This window comes from Dasypus novemcinctus, chromosome 10, assembly GCF_030445035.2.
Source record: "Dasypus novemcinctus isolate mDasNov1 chromosome 10, mDasNov1.1.hap2, whole genome shotgun sequence".
Classification (NCBI taxonomy): Eukaryota; Metazoa; Chordata; class Mammalia; order Cingulata; family Dasypodidae; genus Dasypus; species Dasypus novemcinctus.
Genome location: NC_080682.1, coordinates 3,263,579 through 3,283,150, shown reverse-complemented (window position 1 = coordinate 3,283,150; position 19,572 = coordinate 3,263,579). Strand labels below are relative to the sequence as shown.

At 40.9% G+C, this 19,572-nt stretch overlaps 1 protein-coding gene across 1 annotated transcript; it reads left to right on the top strand.

Annotated features, from left to right (window-relative positions):
• Positions 1–16,677: 16,677 nt before the first annotated feature.
• Positions 16,678–17,835, top strand: MGRG1 (mas-related G-protein coupled receptor member X1). The gene has a single exon (XM_004450919.2). The coding sequence runs from the start codon at positions 16,678–16,680 to the stop codon at positions 17,833–17,835; it is 1,158 nt and encodes a 385-aa protein (XP_004450976.2).
• Positions 17,836–19,572: the final 1,737 nt, after the last annotated feature.

Below are 19,572 nucleotides of genomic sequence, written 5' to 3'. Positions count from 1 at the left end.
TCCGTTTGTGTCCTTGTTTTCAGTTCTTCTGGGTATATAATGAGCAGTGGAATTGCTGGGTCATATGGCAAATCTATAACTAGTTTTTTGAGAAACAACAAAACTGTCCTCCAGAATGTCTGGATTCTTCTGCATTCCTACCAGCAGTGGATGAATGTTCCCATTCCTCCACATCTTCTCCAACACTTGTAGTCTTCTTTTTTTCTAATAGCCACCAGTCTAATGGGAGTAAGATGGTATCACATTGTAGTTTTGATTTGCATTTCCCTAATAGCTAGTGGTTTTGAACATCTTTTCATGTGTTTTGTAGCCATTTGTGTTTCTTCTTTGGAGAAGGGACTGTTCAAATCTCTTGCCCAACTTTTAAATGGGTTGTCTTTTTATTTTCAAAATATAGGATTTCTCTATATAGGTTGGATATTAGACTCCTATCAGATAAATGGTTACCAAACATTTTCTCCCATTGAGTATGCTCTCTTTTTCTTGATAAATCCCTTTGAGTTGCAAAAGGGTTTAATTTTGAGGAGGTCCCATTTATCTATTCTTTCTTTCACTGCTTGTGCTTTGATGTGAAGTTCATGAAGACATTTCCTATTACAAGGTCCCTACATTGCCTTCCAAGCTCTTTATAGTCTTTGCTCTTATATTTAGATCTCTGATCCATCTTGAGTTGATTTTTGTATAAGGTGTGAAATGGTAATCCTCTCTAATTCTTTTGATATCCAGTAATCCAAGGACCATTTGTTGAAGAGGCCATTCTCTCCCAGTTGTGTGGGCTTGGTGGCCTTGTCAAATATCAGATGAGTGTATATGCAAGACTCTACATCAGAACTCTCAATTCAGTTCCATTGGTCAGCATGTCCATCCTTGTACCAATACCATGCTGTTTTGACCACTATAGCTTTGTAGTATGTTTTAAAGTCAGGTAGTGCGATTCCTCCAATTTCGTTTTTCTTTTTCAATATGTCTTTGGCTATTTGGGGTCTCTTTCCCTTTCAAATAAATTTCATAGTTAGTTTTTACAGTTTAGTAAAAAATGCTGTGCTAATTTTTATTAGGATTGCATTAAATCTGTAGATCAGTTCCAGTGGGATAGACATCTTAAAGATATTTAGTCTTCCTATCCATGAACAGGGAATATTCTTTCATTTATTTAGGTCTTCTTTGAGTTCCTTTAACAGTGTTGTGTAGTTTTCTGTGTATAAGTCTTTTACATCTTTAGTTAAATTTATTCCCAGGTATTTGATTTTTTAATTTACTATCGTATATGGTATTTGTTTCTTGATTTCCTCCTCAGATTGCTCATTATTGGTGTACAGAAAGGTTACTGATTTTTGTGCATTGATGTTACAACCTGTGACTTTACTGAACTCATGTATAAGTTCTAAAAGCTTTGTTGTAGACTTTTCAGGGCTTTTCTGTATAGGATCTTGTCATCTGCAAATAGTGAAATTTTGACTTCTTCCTTTCCAGTTTGGATGCCTTTTATATCTGGTTCTTGCTTCAGTGCTCTATTAAGTGTTTCTATCACAGTGTTAAACAGGAGGCATAATAGTGGGCATCCCTGTCTTGTTCCTGATCTTAGAAGGAAAGATTTTAAGATTTCACCTTTGTAAATGATGCTAGCTGAGCGTTTTTCATATATAACCTTGATGATGTTCAGAAAGTTTCCTTTTTTTCCTATCTTTTGCAGTGTTTTTATCAGAAAAGGGTGCTGTATTTTGTCATGCTTTTTCTGCATCTATGAATATGATCATGTGATGTTTTCCCTTTGATCTGTTTATATCATGTATTACATTAATTGATTTTCTTATGTTGAACCATTCTTGCATATCAGGGATGACACCCAGTTGGACTTGGTGTATAATTCATTTCATGTGCTGTTGAATATGATTAACAAGTATTTCCTTTTGGATTTTAGCATCTAGGTTTGATTAGAGAGATTGGTCTGTAATTTTCCTTTCTTGTGCTGTCTTTGTTTGGCTTTGGTATTAGGGTAATGTTGGCATCATAGAATGAGTTAGGCAATGTTCCTTCTGTTTTGATTTTTTGGAAGAGTTTAAGCAAGATTGATGTTAGATCTTTCCAGAATGTTTGGAGAATTCACTGGTGAAGCCGTCTGGCCCAGGGCTCTTCTTATTTGGGAGGTTTTTAATGACTGATTCTCTTTACTTGTGATTGGTTTCTTGAGATCGTCAATTTCTACTTTCATCAATATAGGCTGCTTATGTGTTTCTAGGAATTCGTCCATTTCCTCTAAATTGTCCTTCTTGTTGGAATATAGTTTTTCAAAGTATCGCCTTATGAAAGTCTTTACTTCTGTGGGGTCAGTGGTGATATCCCCTTTCTCATTTCTTATTTTGTGCATTTGCATCTTCTCTCTGTTTTTCTTTGTTAGTCTAGCTAAGGGTTTGTCAATTTTATTGAACTTCTCAAAGAACCAGCTCTTTGTTTTGTTTTGTTTTCTAGTGCTTTCTTATATTCTATTTCATTTAGTTCTTCTCTGATCTTTGTTATTTCTTTCTTTCTTCTTCCTTTGCAGTTAATTTCTTGTTTTTTGTTTTTTGTTTTTTTTTACTAATTCCTCCAAGTGTGGAATTAGTTCTTCAATTTTAGCTCTTTCTTCTTTTTTGATGTATGAATTTATGGTTATGAATTTCCCTCTCAGTACAGCTTTGCTGCATCCCATAAGTTTTGATATCTTGTGTTTTCTTTTTCATTAGTTTCAAGGTAGTTATTGATTTCTTTTGAGATTCCTCCTTGATCCACTGTTCATCTAAGAGTGTATTGCTCAACTTCCATTTCTTTGTGCCTAATCTGCTTCTCAGGGCCTTGCAGATTTCCAGTTTCATTCCACTGTGGTCAGAGAAATTATTTTGTGTGATTTCAATCTTTATGAATTCATTGAAACTTTCTCTGTGGCCTAGCATGGTCTATCTTGGAGAATGATCCATGTGAGCTTGAGAAGAATGTATGTCCTGCTGTGTTGGGGTGTATTGTTCTGTATGTGTCTATTAGGTCCAGATTCCTTAATATATTATTCAAAGTCTTTGTTTCCTTATTGATTCTCTGTTCAGATGTTCTGTCTAATGGTGATAATGGTGTATTAAAGTCCCCCACTATAACTGTAGAGGAATTTTTTCTCCACCTAGTTTTTCCAGTGTTTGCCTCACATATTTTGAGTCGCCCTGGTTAGGTGCGTAAATGTTTGTGATTATTCTTTCATCTTGAAAGACTGCCCTTTTTAAATAATGTGCAGTGTCTACCTTTGCCTCTCACAATAGTTGTGCATTTAAAGTCTATTTTGTCCAATATTAGTACACTAGTTCTGCCAATTTTTGGTACATGTTTGCTTGTAAGGCTGTTTTCCAGCTGTTCACTTTAAACCTCCTTGAATCCTTGGGTCTAAAGTGGGTTTCTTGTAGACAGCATACAGATGGGCCATATTTCCTTATCTATTCTGTGAATCTGTGTCTCTTGACAGCTGAATTTAATCCATTGACTTTCAGTGTTATCAATTTCAAGGAATTATTTACATTAGCCATATTTCCTTTGGATTTAGGTATGTTTCACATGTTGCTCTTATTTCTCTTTTATCTGTTTAGGTTTTCTTACACTCTTCTCCAAATTTGACTCTCCTGTTTGTTTGTTTTTTTTCCTTTCCTCCTGCAGAATTCCCTTTAATATTTCTTGAAGGGCAGTTTCTTATTGGCATACTCTCTTAGTTTCTGTTTATCTGTGAATATTTTGACCTCTGTCATTTTTGAATGCCAGCTTTGCTACATAGTGTATTCTTGGCTGGAAATTTTTTTCTTTCAGTACTTTGACTATGTCCTACCACTGTCTTCTTGTCTCCATGGTTTCAGAGGAGAAATCAGCACTTAATTTTTGAGATTCCCTTGTATGTAATGGTTCTCTTTTCTCTTGCTGTCTTCAGTATTTTCTCTTTGTCTTGAGCATTGGATAATTTGATAAGTATATATCTTGGAGTAGGCCTGTTGGTATTTTTACTGTTTGGGATGCATTGCACATCCTGGACATGTATATCCATCTCCCTCAATAGGTTTGGGAAGTTTTTAGCCATTATGTCCTCTGGATGTTTGTTTTCTGTCTTTTTATCTATCAGTTCTCCTATTTGTTTGATTTCAGATGTACTGTCTTCCACATCACTTTCCTCTGCCTCTTCAAATCTGTTATTTGCTGAGAGTGTATTTTTTATTTCTTGGATTGTGCCATTCATTGCTATCATATCCATTATCTTTTTGTGTACATTTACAATTTCTTCAGTATGCTCTCTTAGCATTTTCTTGGTATCCTTAATCTCCTTCTTCACTTCATTAACTTGGCCCATGGTATTTGTTTGGAGAGCTTAGGTTAGTTGTTCAATGTACTGCTCCTCTTCCTGGTTTTTAGCTTGTTCCTTGGATTTGGTCATGTCTTCCTGATTTTTTGGTACAGTTTGTAATTTTTTGGTTCTGTCTGGTCATCATTTTATCTTGATGGTTTTGTTCAGTTGATTAGCTTCTCCATCTACAGGTTTTATTTATGTGCTTTGTGTGTGTGTGTGTTAAGTTTTCTCTTTGATACTTTATTCTTCTTGTTCTATTTCCTTGTTGTTGTCTAAGTTCCCTTGAAGGAAAAAGATTAGGGCCAGGAATAGCAAAAGAGTTAAGAAAAGAAAAAGTATAATAGTAGTATTGATAGTAAATGTTAGCAGAAGAACCATATAAAACCCAGGAGAATGAATATTAAGCTCATGTAAGGAGTGTAGAGTTATATGAATAAAAAAGTGGAGTACTTACAATGAAATGGGAAACTGAATATGGAGAAGAATATAGTATGAATTAAAAGGCCAGCATGATCAGGAGAGAGGGAAAGGGAAAAGAAAGGACAATAACATAAAAAGTTGATAAAAGATAGAAAACAGAATAGATGTGTTAGAAACAAAAAGCCAGAAAAATTGGGGGCTAAACAAAGAGAGGTGGAATGTAAGAGCAACAACAGAATGTGGAAGACAGAAAGATGTAGGAAGGAAAAGAGAAAGCATTGGTAGCCAAAATCAGTACACACAGAAAAGAGGAAATTGAGGACAAGTAAGCAGAGCAAACAAGAAACTGTACCTAATAGAAAAAATAAGGGGAGCAGGGGGTAATAGGGGGATAAAGAGGAAGGAAAGGCAAGAAACAACAACAGAAACAAAAAACAGACAAGCCATCCAACAAGGAGTCAACCAAACATTAAGATAAACCAGACTTCCCTCCCAAGCCCCTATGGAGCTTGTCAGGCTGCTGGTGTTCACTAATCAATCACCCTGCAGCTTTCTCGCTGCAGTGAATTGAATTTTAGTGAGTTAACCAAGCCAAGTTTTTTATTATCCCCGCCCCCCCTTGTGACTTGCTTGCTGTCTGCTCTCTGTGTCCATTCACTGTGCATTCTTCTGTGTTTTCCTTGCCTCCCTTTTGTTGCATCACCTTGCTGAGTTGGCTCTCCATGGCACTTGCAGGCCTGCAGCTCTCCACAGCATGTGGGCGAGCCTGCCTTCACAAGGAGGCCCCATGACACAAATCCAGGGCTTCCCATATAGTAGATGGGAGCCCAACTGATTGAGCCACAGCCGCTTCCCCCAAGTCAAATTTTGTAACAAAAGTAATCTCTTTTTTTTTTTTTCAGGAAAATAAGAGACCCAAGGGAAGCTGATACAAGGATAATGTCTATGTATCAGCCAGATGTTTAACATCCCAGTGGGTCACTACTCTAAGAGGAGCAGGGAACTGAAGCAGAGACCTTGTACATTCAAGGCTGAAACTCTTCCACCGAGCCAAACCCTCCTTCCAGGTTGACCTGTTTCTCAAAAAGAGTCCCCTTTCCAGGGCAGGACCCACTCTTTACAACTGAACAAACTAATTAAGAATCTCTCCTTCACCTTTCTCCCTTCCCAACTTCCCTTTCTCCCAGGGCAGCAGGAAGCCCATGTGGGAGCTCCCTTCTAAGCCTCAAATAGGACCCTGGTGAGCCAACTCACCACAGAAAATAATGACTCTCAGTCTTTTTGAGAGGGAGCACCCACACCTTGCCAGGAACCCTAAATAACCTACTAAGTACTTCCTACTGTCCTCCTCCCCCAGGTGGGTTACACCCAAGGTGTTTAGGTAAATCAGGCTCCCTCAGCAGATTCACCTCTCATCTCTTCCTAGCCTTTCCCCAAGCCAACTGGCATGCTCCTCCAAGCTCAAAAAGAAGGGTCCGGACAATTGAAGCCACACTCATCGGACCCCTCTGCACCCTTTACCAGAACCCTCCCACTCTTGGAGTTTGTCGGAGACTGGCAGTGTTCGTGAAATGCCAGGATTCAGGGTTCAGGGAACACCAGGTTCAGGGAAGGCAGGTTCAGGGAAGGTGGATTCGGGGAACTCGGGGTTCGGGGAACATGGGCTCAGGGATCGCAGGTTCAGGGAATGCAGGTCAGGGGATCACTGGTTCAGGGAACACGGGGTTTGGAGAATGCCGCGTGCGACTGGCCATGGCTACCTGCCCTAAGGGAGGGGCTAAGCCTTCCCATAGCTCCACAAGCACCAGAAAACCCCGGTTTTACCTTGAGCAATCACTCTTTTTGTCATACTCTCTCCAGATCAATGTCCAGAAGCCTCCTGCTTTGTGGGTTCCCAAAACAACTCACTCAGGCAGGATTTTGCCCCCGCTCAGCTGTTTCGTCGTAGGAGAGATGATGTGGTGCACTTAGTCTGATGCCATCTTGCCTCACATCTCCCCTTTTCTTTTTTATTAGAGAAGTTATGGGTTAAAGAACAATCATGCATAAAATACAGGATCCCTATATACCACCTTGTTATTACCACCTTGCCTTGGAGTGGAACATTTGCTACAATTGATGAAAGCACATTTTTATCATTGTACTATGATACATATTTACATATGCCCATGGTTTAACTCGGGGTTCAATGTTTGTGTGTGTGCAGGTCCATGGATTTTTTTTTTTATTATTCTAGTACTGTATATACAACCTAGTATTTCACTCTTTAACCTCATTCAAATATATAATTCAGTGCTGTTAATTACATCCACAGTGTTGGGCTGCTGTCATCATCTTCCATTACCAAAATTTTTCCATCATCCCAAATAGAAACTCTGTACATTTTAAGTCTTAACTCCCCATTCCCTACGAAATTATTTCTTGAACATATGCAGAACTCCAAAGTAACCAACCTTCACGCATCCACAGACAGGAAACCTTCAGATGCAGCCTCACTGCGGACACCTAATGGCCCTAGACCCTCTTCTAAGTCTTCTACGTGTGCTAGGTCACATCATGCTCAGAGGATGTGTGATGTAGGTAGGATTCTTTACCCTGTTTGTGAGTCAACCCCAGTCAGCTGAGGTCTCTGTCCCAGTGTGCACACTTTGGAAGTGGCAGAGTCAGAATTCTAAGCAGAGACTGAGCTTCCTGATGATGACGCTGTACTACCTGCATCTTTGAGATTTGTGGGGCCCTGAGGGAATGAGTGGCAGGCAGGGGCTCTTATACCAAAGTGATCAGCTTGTAGGATGTTTTTTTAATTTTATTGAAGTATATCATTCATACATGAACGTACATAAACAATAGTAAAAGTTGTGAACTTACAAAACAAACATGCATAACTTCATACAGAGGTCCCATACATCAACCCTCCACCAACACCTTGCATTGTTGTAAGACATTTGTTACAAATTATGAAAGAATATCATCGAAATCTTAGTAACTATAGTCCATATCTTACATTTGGCATATTTTCCCCCCAACCCACCCAATTATTATTTTTAAATATATTTTTATTACAGAAGTTGTGAACTTACAAAACAATCATGCACATGTGTGGAATTCCCATACGTCACCCCTTCACCACACACTACACCATGGTGGAATATTCATTACAGGGTATGAGATAATAGCATCAGGTACAACCTTGTCCATAGCTTACATTTGGCACACTTTTCCATACTCCCCATTATCAACACAGTGCATCTTTGGCATAAAGGCCTGAATATTACAGCACTGCTGTTAACCACAGTCCGTAGGTCACTCGAGTTGTATTTTTCCCATGGTTCTCCACATTCCCACCACTCTGCAATAGTGATATAACATGTGCTCTAACTCACAAAAGACACTCTTGCATCTCAATTCTCAATTCTCATTGTGGACCTCTGGGTTAACTGTGCTATTCAGTCTCTAGATTATTCTCTAACTTTCTTCCAATTGACAGCTATATCCCTGGACTACCCTTTCCAAACCCATTCCCATTTATAAAAAAACCGCTGCTCACTATAGTGTGTTACCATCAACTCTATACATTTCCACACTTTTACAGTAAAGTTAATTAAAACTTCTACATACATTAAACATCAGAGTCCTTCTCAGCCCTCCTATTATCTCCTAATAACTTCTACTCTAGGTTTTAACTCCATATATTTATTCTTCATATTTAGTTCATATATTTTAATGAGACGATGCTATATTTGTCCTTTTGTGTCTGGCTTACTTCACTTAGCATAATGTCTTCAGAATTCAGCCATGTTATCATATTGTCCCAATTTAACTTATTCTTACTGCAACATAGTATTCCTTCATGTGTATATACATTTTGCTTTATCCATTCCTTGGTTGATGGATACTTGGGTTTTTTCCATCTTTTGGCAATTGTGAATAATGCCACAATGAACATTGGTGTGCAGATGTCGGTTCGTGTCATAGTGTACTGTTCTTCCAGATATATTCCTAGTAAAGGAATTGATGGATCATATGGCAGTTCTGTATTTAGCTTCCTGAGGAATGGCCAAACTGTCATCTACAAAGGCTACACCATTTTACAGTCCCACCAACAGTGAAGGAGTATTCCTATTTCTCCACATCCTCTCCAGCATTTATTGTTTTCTGTCTTTTTAAATAATGGCCATTCTATGTGGTGTGAAATGATGCCTCATTGTCATTTTGATTTTCATTTCCCTAATAGTTAGTGATATGGAACTTTTTTTTCATGTGCTTTTTGACCATTTGTATTTCCTATTTGGAGAAATGTCTATTTAAATCCTTTGTCCACTTTTAAATTGGATTGTTTGCTCTTTTATTGTATTTATTGTATGATCTCTTCATATAGAGATCTTTACATTTATTGTACAATCTCTTGATATAGAATGGAAATGAAACCCTTATTGCATATGTGGTTTCCAAATATTTTCTCCCATTTAGTGGGCTGCGTTTTTACCTTCTTGGCAAAATCCTTTGAATCACAAAAGTGTTTAAGTTTGAGAAGGCCCATTTACCTATGTTTTCTTTCATGGCTTGTGCTTTAAGTGTAAGGTTTAAGAATTCACCACCTACCGCCAGGTCTTGAAGATGTTTTCCTACATTTTCTTCTAGGAGCTTTATGATTCTTGCTTTTATACTTAGGTCTTTGATTCATTTTGAGTTAATTTTTGTATAAAGGGTGAGATAGGGGTCATCTTTCTGTTAGCTCTATATATCCAGTTCTCCCAGCACCATTTGTTGAATACTGTTCTGCCCCAGCTCGGTGGGTTTGACAGGCTTGTCAAAAATCACTTGACTATAGATGTGAGGGTCTGTTTCTGAACCATCAATTTGGTTCCATTGCTTTGTGTGTCTATCTTTATGCTAGTACCATGCTGTTTTTACCACTGTAGCTAGGTAATGTGATTTAAAGCCCAGAAGTAAGAGTCCTCCAATTTTTCTTTTCCTTTTTAAGATGTTTCTGGCTATTTGGGACCCCTTACCTTCCAAATAAATTTGATAATTGTATTTTCCATTTGTTTTAAAAAATGCTGTTAGAATTTTTATCAGGAATGCAATGAATCTGTATATCAATTTCAGTAGAATTGGCATCTTAATCATATTTAGTCTTCCAATCCATGAGTATGGAATGTTCTTCCAATTATTTAGGTCCTCTTTATTTTTTTAACAGTGAATTTTAGTTTTCTGAATACAAGTGCTTTACATTCTTGGTTAAGTTTATTCCTAAATATTTGATTCTTTTAGTCACTCTTGTAAATGGAATTTATTTTCCTGACTTTCTCCTCAGATTGCACAGTGGTATAGAGAAACTCCATGGATTTTTGTGTATTTATCTTGTATCCTGACAATCTACTGAGATCATTTATTAGCTCTGGCAGCTTTGTTGTAGATTTTTCAGGACTTTCTTGGTATAGGATCATATCATCTGTGTACAGGCAAAGTTTTACTTCTTCCTTTCTGATTTGGATGACTTTTATTTCTTTTTCTTACCAGATTGCTCTAACTAGAACCTCTAGCACTATACTGAACGACATCCTTGTCTTGTTCCTGGTATCAACAGGAAAGCTTTCAGTCTTTCACCATTGAGTACAATGTAGCTGTGGGTTTTTCATAAATGGCCTTTATCATGTTGAGAAAGTTTCCTTCAATTCTTATCTTTTGTAGCATTTTTATCAAGAATGGATGCTGTATTTTGTCAAATGCCTTTTCTACATCAATCAGTTGGATCACGTGATTTTTCTTCTTTGATTTATTAATGTGGTGTATTATGCTGATTGATTTTCTCATGTTGAACTACCCTTGCATGCCTGGTATAAAATCCAGTTGATCATGATGAACAATTCTTTCAATGTGTTGTTGGATTCTATTAGCAAGTATTTTGCTGAGGATTTTGCATTCATATTCATTAAGGAAATGGGTCTGTAATTTTCTTTTTTTGTAATATCTTTATCTGTTTTTTGTATTAGGGTGCTATTGGCTTCATAGAAGGAGTTTAGTAGCATTCCTTCTTCAATTTTTTGGGAGAGGTTGAGTAATATTGGTATTAAATCTTCTTTGAATGCTTGATAGAACTTTCCTGTGAAACCATCTAGTCCTGGGCTTTTCATTTTGGGGAGTTGTTTGATGACTGTTTCAATCTCTTCACTTGTGGTTTGTTTGTTGAGGTCTTCTATTTTTTCTAGGGCCAGTGTAGGTTGTTCATACGTTCCTAGGGATTTTTCCATTTCATCTACATTGTCTAGTTTTTTTGCTTACAGTTGTTCATAGTATCTTATGATCTCTTTTATTTCTGTGTGGTCAGTAATAATGTCCTCATTTTAATCTTTTATTTCATTTATATGCATCTTCTCTCTTTTTTTTCCTTCTCAGTCTAGATGAGGGTTTGTTGATTTTGTTAATCTTCTCAAAGAACCAACTTTTGGTTTTGTTAATTCTTTTTTGTTGTTGTTGTTGTTGTTCTCAATTTCATTTATTTCTGCACTGATCTTTGTTATTTCATTCCTTCTACTTGCTTTAGGATTAGTTTGCGGTTCTTTTTCTAGTTCCTCCAGCTCTGTAAGGTTATTGATTTTAGCTCTTTCTTTTTTAATTTAAGCATTGAGGGCTATAAATTTCCCTGTCAGCACTGCCTTTGTTGCATCCCATAGGAGCTGATATGTTGTGTTCTCATTGTCATTTTCCTCAAGATATTTATTAATTTCTCTCAAAATTTCTTCTTTGACCCACTGATTATTTAAAAGTATGTTGATTCAGATGTCCCTAAAATGCTCCATGTTCTACCTATTCTTCCCTCCACCTCCCCTCAGAACCTCTGGTGACCACTATCTTTGTATCAATATTACAAGTTCTTCCATACTAGATTAATAATACATCTACTTTGGTCAAAAATAAATAAATGAAATAAAAGTATGTTGTTTAATCTCCATATAATAATATTTGTGAATTTTTCCTTTTTCCACCTCCTATTGATTTCCAACTTTATTCCACAAACACAGACTCTCTCTTCAGGCACATTTTCACACTATTGGGAGACAAAGGCAATTAGGCAAATGATTATATTTTAAGGCAGAAATTCAGGAAAACATGCCATCATTTTCACGAGGAGCTGTAGCCAGAATTAACCTTGGAGGTTATTCACAGTATGAAATTGGGGAACTGTGAAGTGGAAGCATGGTGAAATCTGTTCCTAGAACAGTTTCATACATGTGTGCACACACACACAAACAGGGGCACACATGTACTGTGTACAGACACTGGGAGACACATACATACATGTACACACACAAACTCTCACATGCAGATACACAGATACACCTCACACACAGATATACAACAAACATGCACATGCACACATGTGCATACAGACATGGAGACAGACACATGTGCGTGTGTGCACAAATACAAATATGCACAGGTGCACACAACAGACATACAGCTATACAGAGACATACCACACACACAGAGCACATACACGCACACACAAGCACATAGAGGAACACATGATATGTACACAGACACACGTGAGCACGCATGCAAAAAGCGGTCACTGGAGGCAGGGCCTCTGCTGGGTGCTCTGTACCCCTGAGGGGTGCTATTCAGAAGGCGCCTGGAAAACATGTGGAGGGAACTCGCTGGAGGAGGAAAGTCCCATTCACCCCACTGAAGCTCGTGGAGTGACTCACCAGAAGAGCCTCAGCCTATCTCCTGAGTCCCACAGAGGAACGAGGGCACATTTGCTACTGCTGAAAAACCACCCAACCACAGAGATCTGCCTACAGTCACGGGGCAAGACAGGAGCGGCCAGGCAGGGGCCACAAGAGATAAGGCCCTGAGGGACTCCTCACCAGGCCTGGGGGTCTGACGGGCTGGGGCCCTGCCCAGGAAAGCACGTGACACTATCAACTGATAGCACCGGCCCATGTCCCACCTGCCACCCGTGACCTCCATCTGCGACTTCCCGGACAGAAGGCAGAGCTGTTTCCTTCAGGGACTGTTCCAACCTCTCAAGCAAACAGCCCCTGCTTTTCAGGAAGGGGATCAGAGGAAGGTAAGGGAGGCATTTGCAGAGTGGTCTTCACGAGATGTCACAGGTGTTCGCGGCAGCTACACTCAGGCTGTAGGAAACCCCTGAGGGAGTGAGGTTCCTTCCATTTGTTTGCCATTTACTAATACTTTGCACTTTCCTTGTCTATGGACTCATTTTCATTGATATGGGAATATGCTCAAACCCATCCTGTCATGAATATTTCTAATTTTTCTGTGACCCCTTGTCAATGGAACTTCTTGAGACAAAACTCTCTGTTCACCGTCCCTAGCATGCCTCTCACCCCAGGGCTGGATCTTACCCCACCCCTGCCCTGCAGTTCCTCTGGCCAAGAGCAGCTCTGGCTTTCACGTGGACATGTAGACACTCGAGGCAGCATTTCAGACCACGGGCCCTGGGGCCACCAGTCGCTTCCTGGCTGACTTAGAGTCACAGGCGTGTCGAGGTAAATGAAGGTGGTGAAATCTGTGCAGGGTGATGATGGAGGTTGCAATAAGTGCTGCTTGTCATGACTGGGGGGAGAGGGAGGCTGGATTTAAACAGGAAAGCTGAGGCATAGAACGATGAGGGGCTCCCTCTAGAGCACTGTTTTCAGACATCCTCTGTGTGGAACCCAGGAGAAGCCTCAGCCTTCAAGCAGTGTGGGGTCCAGGAAAGCATCAAATGAGCTATAACATTCAGAGAAGACAAAATATGAGATATCAAAATATGAGATATCCAATAAAAGGGGACAAGTGATAGTGGTAAATGGACCTAAACCTGGCATAGAGTTCTTCCATTAACTGGAGAAAGGAATTGGAGCACTGGTTATTAAGTAGATCCTAGAAAATCATTCCTGCTTCAAAGTCATTAGGAAGTCATAAAGATCAATGAAAGTGTGCAAGGCATTGTGCTAAAGACTGAAATTCAAATCAAAACCCTTGCCCTACAGGGCTAACATAGTCACAGAGGAGAAAGGAGCATCTGGAAATAATGCTATCACAGCATGGTAAGCTCTAATGTATATAGGAAATGGATGGAGGCATTGCATCTGGTGGAAGAGGGAGAGTAGGGCTGGCTTTGCTGAAGAGATGCTGTTTGAGAGAGGGAATGGGTTCATACCCATATGAGAATAAAGGGGAAAATGCATAAAAAGGGGGAAAGCAAAAGCAAAGCATGGTGGTGTAGATATCCAAGGGATGTTTGGGTAGAGACAAGCTGTAGGACGAACTAGACCATCAGCCTCTCCCAAGAGGAGCAGAAGGGTACCTTAAGGTCAAATGGTGAAGACTTCATAATATGCCAAACCTATGGGATCTGAGAAGGTTGAAGTCTCCAAGAGGAAGCTGTGCTGCCAAGGAGGGTGAAAAGGATAGCGGAAGGCATTCTGGGAGCCAGAGAAGATAAGAGAATGTCAAACAATAAGGGAGGAGAAAAGGAGAACCTAAACTAGGACTGAGAGGTGGTAAATGATAACCTCGAGCATCTGTCCATCCCTCACTGTGAGAAGGATCACGGGAAATCTTAAAACATTATTTCATAATGCACCCTGTTAGGTCCACACAATCACTTTATTTTTTTTTAAGATTTATTTATTTATTTATTTATTTATTTATTTATCTCCCCTTCCCCCCACCCAACCCCCCCTGTTGTTTGCTCTCTGTGTCCATTCGGTGTGTGTTCTTCTGTGACTGCTTCTATCCTTATCAGCCACACTGGGAGTCTGTGTTTCTTTTTGTTGTGTCATCTCTCCATGTGTGCGGCGCCATTCCTGGGCAGGATGCACTTTCTTTCACTCTGGGCGGCTCTCCTAACTGGGCGCACTCCTTGCACATGGGGCTCCCCTATGCGGGGGACTCCCCTGCGTGGCAGGGCACTCCTTGTGTGCATCAATACTGTACATAGGCCAGCTGCACATGGGTCAACGAGGCCCGGGGTTTGAACCACAGACCTCCCATGTGGTAGGTGGACACCCTATCCACTGGGCCAAGTCCACTTCCCCACACAATCACTTTAGAAATGAGAACTTTTCCCAGGTCATACTGTAAAAAGATGCCCTTTTCACCACTGTGTATTCAAAAAAATTTGCTGAGTATTTGAACATAGGGCATGAGAGAAAAGGCATGGAGATGACTCTGGGATTTCAGACTGAGAAGGTGCTGGTACCTGACTTAGAGAGGGCATCCAGGCAGAGAAATGGATGGGGACAGACCACAAGTCCACTTATGGTTGTGTTGAGTTTGATATGTTCCAGAATGTGTTAGCACCACTGGAGATAAAGAGGCACCAGCCTGGAATGTTGAGACCTGGTGGTCTGAAGATGTGTGTGCACAGTCTCTGGAGGGTTCCTTGCCCTTAGGTGGTCTGCCTGAGTGAAGCTGATTGGATTGATGGCCACATCAGGAAAGACCAGTCCCTGGGGAAATCCAGAGGGTGGGGCAGGGCTTCCATGCAGGGGCCGCTGGCTCCTCCCAGAGGAACTCTCGGGCCAAGCGGGTTGCCCAGGGAGAAGTGGCATGGCCTCCAATATTCTTGGAGCTGGGACAGTGATTTATCCGGATGACAGTGACCACACACAGGCACCAAAGGAGAATTAGTTCAAGATTCATTCACTCAACTGAATTATATATTTAAAAGAGGAAATTTTAGGTTGTATATGTGGTACTAGAATTAAATTTTTAAAAATACATGGAATGCACAGAGAACCCTAAATGGAACCACAAATTATAGTTAACAGTACAATGATAAAAAGTGCTTTCATTCACTGTGACAAACCTACCACACCAATGCAAGGTGTTAATAATAGAGTAGTATATGGGAATCCTGTATTTTGTGCATTGTTGTTCTATAAACCCACAACTTCTCTAATCAAAAACAAAAAAGATTCATTCAGTAGAAAAAAATCAGTAGTATTCAGTACATGCTGGGCACTGGTCAAGGACTAAGTTTACTACAACGCATAGGACTGACAATGCTCCCAGAACGTGCTTTCCAGTGGGTAGGAGAATAAGCTGAGTCATGTGTCCCAGGTACAGGTTCCAAAGGTCACTGACTCCAGGACAGTCAAAACAGACCATGAAAAGGAACCTCTGCTCAGATTGTAGCTTCTGCCAGATTCTTCCCCTTATGTTTAAAAACCAGAGCAGAGACATTCTCTTAGGAGCAGTTGCCTGAAGGTCTGCTGCTCACATTCAAAACCAAGCTCTCAAATAAGGGCAGAATTGCTGAGATGGGAAGGGAAGAATTGCTTCATAGAGGAAATGGAAAATGAGCCACACATGGAAGGGAGGGCTACACATTGTAGCAGGACTTTCGATGATGGAAGAAATGTTAAAGATAAAAGGTTAAAATAGAAACATTTAATGTAGGAAGAACTGTAATAAATAGTTCTACATCAACATCAGTGTGTCTTAATCATACTCCTTTCTCTCAATAGGATCTAACATAATTTGGGGGAAACATTTTTATAGTAATGTGCAAAGGGTCAGAAAATGACTGAGAGGAGATGGAGCTTATAGACTGCCCACTGTGGGTCTAAACTCAGGTCAGAGAGAGAGAATAGTGTGAGGAAAAGAGGAATTGGGAGAGAGAATGAAAGGCAGAGGGCTGGAGTTAGGGTGAATAAGAGAAGGCAGTGACGTGCCCAGCTTGGAGAAGGTACCCAGGAAGGAAGTGGCAATTGGAGAAGATTGAGGTCATGGCAAGTGGAAAATATCAGGAAAACCACACATGAAAAGGTAAATAAGTAAGTCAACTGCTTATGGCATTCATTAGTTCTACAAATGCATAGTCCCATAAAATGTGTCTCTACCCAGAGTCCTTCGATATTTAGGAACCTTGGAGTGAGAAGGCAACAATGAAACTCATCGTTGCCCCCAAGTACATCCTGATGCATCTCTATGTCTTTCGGTTCACAGGTGAATCCCAGACAACAAAATCCAGCTGTGGCTTCCTGAACTGGAGTCCAGCCAACATGGCCTCCTCTCCTACTCCATCTCTCTGGCCACTAGCCAACAACACTGACTTAGAAGGAATGACCACAGGGTCCGCACTCAGCCCCAGGAACTCCACCAGCAGCAGGACGCTGGCCATGATCACATTCCCCATCACCGCTGTCATCACTCTCCTTGGTTTGCTCTGGAACGGGACCATTCTCTGGCTCCTCCGTTTCCGAATCAAAAGGAATGCTTTCTCTGTTTACATCCTCAACTTGGCGGGAGCAGATTTCACCTTCCTGTTCTGCCAGCTCTTCTTTGTCATGGTTGACATTTCGACAAATTCTTTTGACATCTCCTTGGCAACCCTTCACTTTAAGGTCAAATGGCACTTCTACTCCACCTTTCCCACAGCAAAACTGGTCGCGCCATTAGCCTTTTCCTCGTACACCATGGGCATGAGCCTCCTGGCCGCCATCAGTGCTGAGCGCTGCCTGTCCGTGCTCTACCCGTGCTGGTACCGCTACTCCCGACCCAAGCACCTGTCCACTGTGGTGTGCACCCTGCTTTGGCTCAAGTCCCTGTTGGTGTGCACTCTGACAGGAGACAGCTGTGGGTTTCTCTTCAGAGGCTACAGTGAGCAGGCATGCTACAATTTCACCAACGTCAGTGCTGTGTTGATTCTCCTTTTGGTCTCTGTGATGTGTGTGTCCAGCTTGACTCTGATCGTCAGGGTGCAGTGTATGTCACAGCGACATCACCTCACAAAGATGTACATCGTTATCCTGCTCACTGTCCTCATGTTCCTTCTCTGTGGCCTTCCCTTTGGAATGTACTGGCTAGTTTTAGCCTGGTGGAGTGGACACCAAAGCTTGAACATTCCCTACTATCTCGTTGACATTCTGTCTTGCATGAACAGCAGCATCAACCCCATAATTTACTTTTTTGTTGGGAGCTTCAGACAGCGGGGGAAGCGGGGGTCTCTCAGCGTGGTCCTCCAGAGGGCTCTCGGGGATGAGACAGGGGGGAGCGTGGGAAAGGAGACCTCCCACGCAGACACAGTGGAGCTGTCTGCCTGATCAATGAAACATGAACTCTTGGGACTTATGAAAGTAGAATTGTATGATATGTGGATTGTATCTCAACTACGCAGTTAAAATATCAAAGTAAGTTATCAGATTAACAGCATAAAAAATCATACAATGCAGGAAAAGCATTTGAAAAATTCAATGCCACTTGAGTTTAAAAAAAAAACCAACTCAGCAAATTATGAATTAAAAGGAACTTTCTTAATCAAATACAGGGTATCTACAAAAACAAAAACAGAAAACTACAGCCAATATCACACTTAATCAAAAATTCTTCGGAGAGGATCCCAGAGATAGCCAAAGTAGATACCACCCCAGGTACTGGTGTTCCTGAGGGCTACACAGACACCCTGTTTCTATGGTCATGGCAGATGGCTCTGGAGCTCATTGCCTTGCCAGTGGGCCCTACTTTGGAATTTGTGCTCCTTATTGTGATGGAGTTGGACTCAGATGTGACCTCTTTATACCTGCCTCTTCTGTCACTTTTACTGAACCTGTGATTGGCATTGAGGTTTGTGTATGTTCAGGAGACTTGAATCTCTGGACTGTCCATGTACCAGCTGGGTCCTGAGCCTCAGCAGAGTTGTAACACCTATTCTCCAGTTCATTGGACTTACACCAGATCAGTTGATGGGGAGGTGAGAATGGTTAACCACCACACCAGAGAACCAAGAGTGTCTACAACTGCAAGCAGGAGAATCACATCCATCAGCCATGTGGGATTCTAAGCCCCTTCTCAAATTAGAGGTGGAGTGGACATTGCCATCCCAGGGTCCACAGGATGGAGGAATATCATATGGACTGGACCGGACTTGCTGGTATTCTACTATAGAACTGTTGTGACTCTAACAATGGGAGAAATTGTATCATTGATGTGGAGACGGTGGCCACGGGAGTTGCTGAGGGCAGGGAGAGGGAGGTAGAGGTGTGATATGGAGCATTCTGGGAATTTGGAGTTGTACTGAATGATATTGCTGGGACACATGCCAGGAAATTGTATATCCTGCCATAACCCACTGGATGGACTGGGGAGAGTGTGAACTACAATGTAAACTATGGTCCATGCGGTGTGGCAGTGCTCCAGGGTGCATTCACCAAATGCAATGAATGTGCCACAATGATGAAAGGGAATGTTGATGTGGGAGGAGCAGGGAGTGGGGTGGGAGTGGGGTATATGGGAACCTCTTATGTTTTTTAATGTAACATTTTATGTGATCTATTCATCTTGACAATAAAAAATCTAAACAAACAAACAAAAAAACACCAAAAATATAAAATCCAAAGATACCATAAAGACAAAAAAAAGTAAAAAAAAAAAATTATTTGGGGAGCAGATGTGACTCAAGCAGTTGAGCACCTGCTTCCCATATGGGAGGTCCCAGGTTGGGTTCCAGGTGCCTCTGAAAAAACAAAACAAAAGAAAAACAACAAGCAAACAAACAAAAAGTCAACTCAGGGGGGCAGATGTGGCTCAGTGGTTGAGTGCCAGCTTCCCACATACCAGGTCTGGATTCAATACCTGACTCTGGTACCTCAAAAAAAAAAAAAAACACTTTCCCCTGTGTTTATTAACAGGATTAACAAGACACATTGCCAAAGAAAGCACAATCTGACCCTTTACTCCTAAAGCAACCTCAGGGTTGAAATGTGTACAGTCCGGAAGGGACAGCCTCCCAATGCTGATTCCAGAGGCAGCCTGGGGGAAGAGAGCCCCAGAGAGTTAAGGCA